The sequence below is a fragment of the Cupressus sempervirens genome, chromosome 1, assembly GCF_028749045.1.
Source record: "Cupressus sempervirens isolate cs-2001-9-10 chromosome 1, ASM2874904v1, whole genome shotgun sequence".
Taxonomy (NCBI): Eukaryota; Viridiplantae; Streptophyta; class Pinopsida; order Cupressales; family Cupressaceae; genus Cupressus; species Cupressus sempervirens.
This window is the reverse complement of record NC_143118.1, coordinates 321,180,884-321,187,602: the sequence shown is the minus strand read 5'-3', so window position 1 is coordinate 321,187,602 and position 6,719 is coordinate 321,180,884. Positions and strand designations below refer to the sequence as shown.

Genomic DNA, 6,719 nt, shown 5'->3' with positions numbered 1-6,719 from the left:
ATAATGTCAGAGTTTGTTAAAAATTTCTATTTTGGATCGAAGTAGTCTTCGTAGGTTTGAAATTTGTAATTTTTTTAGCAGTGTATATATAAAATAGATGCACGCTAATGTTTTGAAACTTGTATAGAAATTGTGTCATCATAATAGGTCATCTTTGAATAATGGCAATAAAGAATATCTATGAAAAAGAAGTGTAAGATAGAATTATATAAACACAAGAAATATAGAAATATGCAAAATACACAATTATGATTATAACAAGAACATGTGAATTGCATTGTGGCCATCAATTATATTAGTTTGTTACATTTATAAATTTTAAATGACAATAAACAATAAATTAGATCATTTTTGTTTTCATATCGAATCTTTTACTTTTATAAGATATATTAATATCGAATCTTTTCCTTTTATAATATTATATTTTACGAAAATTTTGATCAAAACGTCCACTAAAATTGCTTCTAACTGCTTACTTTATTAGTTTCTTACTTTTATTTAGAATATATCCCACTTTGACTTTGAAGATGTACCATTGGATACATCGCCATCCTTCTCTAAAAATAATATGAACTATTTTATTTAACAAAATATTATATAAATCTTATTAATTCAAAAAGTGTTCCGTACCTCCAATTTAATTTGGACAGGAAAGGCAGTCTTATTATATCGTGGCCAACAAATTCGTATAAAATTGTGACTTGATTGAAATAATTGAGCAGTAATATGAAAAGACGACTGGGAACCGTAGTAAGTGTGAATTGGATGAAAAGGATGTGAGAAGAAATAAAAATAATAATATGTAATGCATTCCAGATTCCACAGCTGGCAGTGGAAGAAAAAAGATTTTAAAAATCAGAGAATTCTCGAGACAAAGTTTTCCATTGATGCAGCATTTAATGCCAAAAGTAGAGGATTTTTGAATTTTTTTCTAATAAATTGAATTTTATTCCTTACCTTTTCTGCCAAGAGCCCATGAGAATAGAAAAGTGACTGTATTGAGATTTTATAAATCTATTAAAATTTATAAACTATAAAGAAAACGTCTATGTGCAAAAAATTATTAAACCTGATTGATAGAATTAAATGACACAATGAAACTAAACAGTTGCAATAGTTATTTTGCCTAAGGCAGGAACTAAAAACTTATTATACTAAGAATAACAATGACATGGATGTCTCATATGTTGTTCACTTAAGTTCATAAAATGATGAGAGAGTATTATCTATTTGCAGTATTTGTAGTATTATAATTTTAAATCCTTATTAGCAATGTTAGAGCCTAAAATTTCTTGGTGTCTAGAATGTTGACTTGGCCCCCTTCAACATATTCAGGTCCGCGCATTGGTTGTGTTTATCGGTACAGACGGTTTACTTAGTCCATTTCAAATATAAAAACGAAGTTTCAGGTAGTATTTCCTAGAGAATTACGTCTTCCTCCCATAATTTCAAACTTAAGTGACACCATTCCTGGAATCTTTGATACGTAACGTGTACACTACTCTGTATGTTCTCATGACCATAAGTCGGTCAAGCCAAAATACTGCGTGGAAAAGTCATACCATTCTATTGTACCAAAAATTTGTGTGACTAACCGGACTTTATATTCCAAGGGATTTTTGGGTTTTGAGCAAGAAGCCCATTGTTAAGGATTCTAGCAGAAGCGGCCGCACAGAGCAAACGCAAGCTCGTATGCTCTGCTACTGCAAACAGATTAGATAACAAACAATTTGGAAAGGATGGAATCAATTTTGGCGGCAGCAAAGATACTAATTTCCAGATGGGACATAAACATGACAAGCAAAATACTCTTTGAGAAGAACAATGAAGAAGTCGGTATGTACATGGAAACAGTTGACAATCTACAACGACTCATGGAATATTTGTCCTCCGTTGGAGCAGACGCTGAGAAACGTCTCATCCGTGCACAACGGCTGATGAAGATGGCGATGATCCGTCTGGAGAAAGAATTTCACAACATTCTGTTATCTAACAGTGAACCCCTTTACCTGGATAGGGAGTCATCGGGCCGACCTTCTTGCCGTTTCTCCTCAGAGGACAGCGTCCATAAATCTACTTCCTCTGACGGCGATGATGATCGCGGCAGCCACTCCCACTCCAGCTCAAACTGTCTGTCAGTAGACAGATTCTGCGAATTCAACATGCTTCCGTCGGACGCCGTGGCCGATCTGCGGACTATAGCGCAGCGCATGGCGAAGAGTGGCTACGCGGGTGAATGCGTCCGAGTCTTTGTTCTCTGCAGAAAGTCGGTGGTGGAGGAGAGTTTGTACAATCTGGGCGTCGACAAGGTGAAATTGAATGACATTCGGAAGTTGGAGTGGAAGTTTCTGGATGAGAAGATCAGGAAATGGATATCCGCCGCCAAAATTTGCATTCGAATTCTGTTCGGCGGAGAAAAGCGGCTGTGTGACGAGGTGTTTGAGGGGCTTCATCAGATGAGAGATTCTTGTTTCGCTGAAATCACCGAAAGCAGCACAAGGAGGGTCTTCTCTTTCGCAGAGGCAGTGGCCACCGCCAGTCGGGCGCCGGAAAGGATATTCAGGGTGCTTGACCTCTACGAAACCTTCGCTCATCTCATGCCGGACATCGAGGACACATATGGTCAACACTCCTGTCCAAGCGGGCGAGAGCTGGCCCACACGATAGTGGCCAGGCTGGCGGAGACGGCCCGGTTGATGTTGACAGAATTTGACAGGGCTATTGAGAAAGATAAATCTAAGGCCCCCATTGTGGGCGGCAATGTACATCCTCTCACCAGATACGTCATGAATTATCTTTCCTTTCTCTCCGATTACAAGGAAACTTGGGTAAATATAATGGAAGATGCGCCTGAGGAGTCACTGGATCACAATCCCTCTGCCACGCTGTCCGATCGCATCGAATGGACTACCTTCCTCCTGCAGTGCAAGCTGGACAAGAAAGCTGATCTGTACAAAGACGTGGCTCTGTCGTACCTCTTCCTAATGAACAACCTGAACTACATTGTACAGAAGGTGAATGGCTCCGAACTCAAATATATACTGGGGGAAGATTGGCTAAGAGAAGAGTGGAATAAGGTAGTGCATTATGCTGTGAGTTATGAGAGGAGCGCATGGATGAAAGTGCTGTCGTGCCTAACAGATCAGGAGGAAGTTCCTATGACAGGCGGAGTTTCTTCAGGGCAAGCTCTGAAGGAGAAATTAAGGGAGTTCAATGCAGCGATGGAAGAGGTAAAGAAAAGGCATAGTGGATGGGTAGTAGCTGACGTCGGACTGCGAGAGAAGGTAGGGATTTCAATTACGGAGAAGTTGATACCGCTTTACAGCTCCTTTCTTAGGAGATTCAGGGACCGTTTTGAAAGCGATACGTTGATCAAATACACACCTGAGGAGGTGCGGGATTGTGTTTTAGACATGCTGAATGGTAGGCCCTTGCCCGCGAGCTCAACGAGATCACCATGACTGAGTTATTCTCATTTATTTATCAAGATCCCTTTTTTGCATGTGTTTATATTTAATATAAGAAAGATATTGTCTGTTCCAAAATGTCATATTGTATTAAGTGGGAGCTGGGTTTCGGAATTCAATTCCGCATACTTCACTTTCTTATTAAATTTGAATTTTTTTAACTGGGAGAACAATAAAGAACTGTTGACTACCTGTTAGCTGTAGAAAATAAATCTGTAGGGAATCCTGCATACTCTTTTCTATTTCTCAAAGTTTGAAACACATAACTATATCATTCAGTTGTGATTCTATAAATTAAAATATGTGTAATAAAATTATATTTTTTTGGATTTACGTAAAAATAGGGTTTATATAAATTACAACAAATTACATGATACAATCAAAAGAGTTTAAACGTAGAGCTATGTTAGAAAAGATGGATACACAATGATAAAATCCAGCAAACCAGAATATAGAACCAGCAAAAGTAAAAAAACTAACGACAAAGTTGAGACAAATAAAAAAACCACAACAAGCAACACCTAAGTCAGCACCTTAAGAACCTTAGCAACCTGAATCTCCATAATCTATGACTCGTCTTACTCATCTTCATCGTTCTTCAGTCACCTTCTTCTTGTTGAATCTTCTTGTAATAAAATTATGTTATTTGTAAGACTAATTTATATTTAATCATTTTTTTCCCCTTTTGAATATAACTTAAACAACATTACAATATTCTATGAGGCTAAAAATATAGGAATTCCAAACTAGGAGATCAATTTACAAAGACTTTAGTACATTAGAGTAGAATAAAAGATAATTACATATGATAACTAAGGTATATACATATTTGACAACAATAGAAAAGGGAAGAGAATCAGAAGAAACTATGACTACATCCAATATGTATACACCTTATCATTCCATTTTTTTAAAACTTTTCACCTTTGCCAGCAACTCTTGGAGGAGGAGGCACAACCACAAAGGAAGGATAGCCACTAATTCTGTCTAAATAGCTTTACCCTCTTCTCAATCATTCTTCTCCAACAAGTCATCAAGTTGTTTTTCCAAGTTCTCTAGGGCCTTATCAAAAGGGTGTGCTTTAGGTTATTCTTTAGCCATGGTGAATCCATATGTTATTTCTTTCCTTTGTACTCTCACAGGCCTGTCATTAATCAACTCCTAAAACATTTTCTCCTCCAACTTCATGATGACTGTGATCTATATTGAAACATTGTGCTAAATTAGTCTCCACAAAAACTTAGTAAGGAACCCCACTCTGCTCTAAAAAAATGTCCTAATTTCTTTAATTTTCAAATGACTGATAAAATAATAATATATAAATTAAACAAAAGAAAAAGTGCAATATTCCTTAAGCCTTGGAAATCACCTAGATAGGATATGTAAAATATTGATGTTACAATGCAAATGGAAGCCAAACATTACCCATATTTCTTTGGCAAAGAGACAATCAAAGAAAATATGATGGATAGTTTCTAGTCCTCCATGGACTGAACATGTGTTGACATTCTCATTAGGTTTATGAGCAAGGAAGATATGCTAGAGAAATCAAATGATTAGATTAATCTACTATTCAAATATATTATTTATTAAAAATATTATTTATACAATTAGTTAGAATAAAATGTACAAATCTCTGGCAATAGCTTATAACACAACAATAATTGTAAGCCTTGTATCTTGTAAGTCTCGGGTTTGAGTCTACTTGAGCTTAACACATAATAATAATAATAATCAAAAAATATAATATTAATGAATAAAAATAATAAATAAATCAAGGTTCAGCCCATTGTCCATAAAAAAATTGTACAAATCCTAACTATAATCTCCATGATTTTACTCTGTCAAGTCCTCCAAAAATTCTCATCTAGACAATAAATGTCAAATTTAACATATATTTTCAATGTCTTTTTATTGTAGTATATTGATGCATAAGTTTAAATTTATATGTTTACATTCCCTGTAATGTATTTATATATGGTGATAATATATTTTTCTTCATATGACTATAACTAGGGTTCATTCTCAAAAGTTAAAATATGAGATACATAACCATTCTAAGTCAAGATAATTTTTTTAATCTAAATATGTGAAAAAAACTATAATTTGACAACCTAAATGCTTATGTTGAAAAGGCTTGAAAAAGTCCCTTACTCTTTACCATCACTTTTTTTTTTTGTTATATAAAGAAAAATCAAATTCTTAGTAATTAGATTCACACAAAAATTTTATAATAAAAAATAGACTATTTACAATCTGCAAAGAACTCTTAAAAAGTCTCCTAACTAGAAGACCTACATTAGATTACAAAGAAATAGAGGAGCCCAATATTCATGATATACATTAATCCTATCACCAATATAAATTATTTTATCAAAATATTAAATACACAAAGCTAAGAATTGTATTTTTAGTTTATTAATAGTAAAAAATAGATTTATATTTATGATTTTTTTCAAGATTATGACTTTTCTTGTTTAGAAAAATACATTTGCTTATCTCCTAGAATGTTAAAATATATTTGGTTGATCAAGTAATATGGAATAAAATAAAGAAATGGGCAACAAATAGAGATTCGATTATGATGAAATAAAAACATCTATAGTTAAAGAAAAAATTCCAAGAAAACTATAAAATATTCTCTATGAAATAATGAAAAATTTTATTACTCTCATATCTCTTTATGAAGTAAAAGATACAAATATATATGCTCAAAATATAATAGCTAGAAATACCTTTCAAATATCTACATGAGATTGAATCTAATACAAAAAAATAGAATATATTTTTCCATATCTCAATCTGAGAAAGAAAAAAAAATCAAACAACATAATAAAATATTCAAATTTATGCTAACCTCCTAACAATAAGGAACTAACATGTTACCTTTTATTCTTGACAGTTATTATTGAGGCAAGGAGAAGTCATACCCTTTGAATCCTTATCATTCCTCTCAACAATATTTGCATTGGAGTTCAATCATTGCAAAGGAGACATAGGCTTCTAAAGAGTTAACAGTGTGAGATCAACTATGCTTGATGGAAAAAATAACCTCATTTGAAATAATGTAGGAAGTGGTGGAACTATTTTCTATAGAATGAGTCTTTGTATTAAAAATTTTGTTAGAATTAAGTGGAAACTAAAAATCAAGAACAATATTTCTAGGATTGATTATTAGAAGCTCAGATTTTTGGATTGACTCATGGTAGTGCTTGAGAAGATCAAAATTCATAACATCTTGGTTGCCTAACT

The 6,719-nt window shown here is 33.8% G+C and overlaps 1 protein-coding gene across 1 annotated transcript; it reads left to right on the top strand.

Annotated features, from left to right (window-relative positions):
* The first annotated feature begins 726 nt into the window (after nt 1–726).
* On the top strand, nt 727–3,461 carry LOC149577439 (exocyst complex component EXO70B1-like). The gene is made up of 2 exons (XM_089796430.1): nt 727–750; nt 1,719–3,461. Exons 1-2 carry the CDS (start codon nt 727–729, stop codon nt 3,459–3,461), a joined length of 1,767 nt encoding a protein of 588 aa, XP_089652556.1.
* Nucleotides 3,462–6,719: the final 3,258 nt, after the last annotated feature.

Excerpts from the sequence above, each read along its gene's own strand:
- LOC149577439 (XM_089796430.1), top strand. The coding sequence starts at position 727 with ATGAAAAGACGACTGGGAACCGTA. Across the intron at positions 751-1,718 it reads AAAGACGACTGGGAACCGTA|ATAACAAACAATTTGGAAAG; the intron begins GTAAGTGTGAAT and ends CAAACAGATTAG.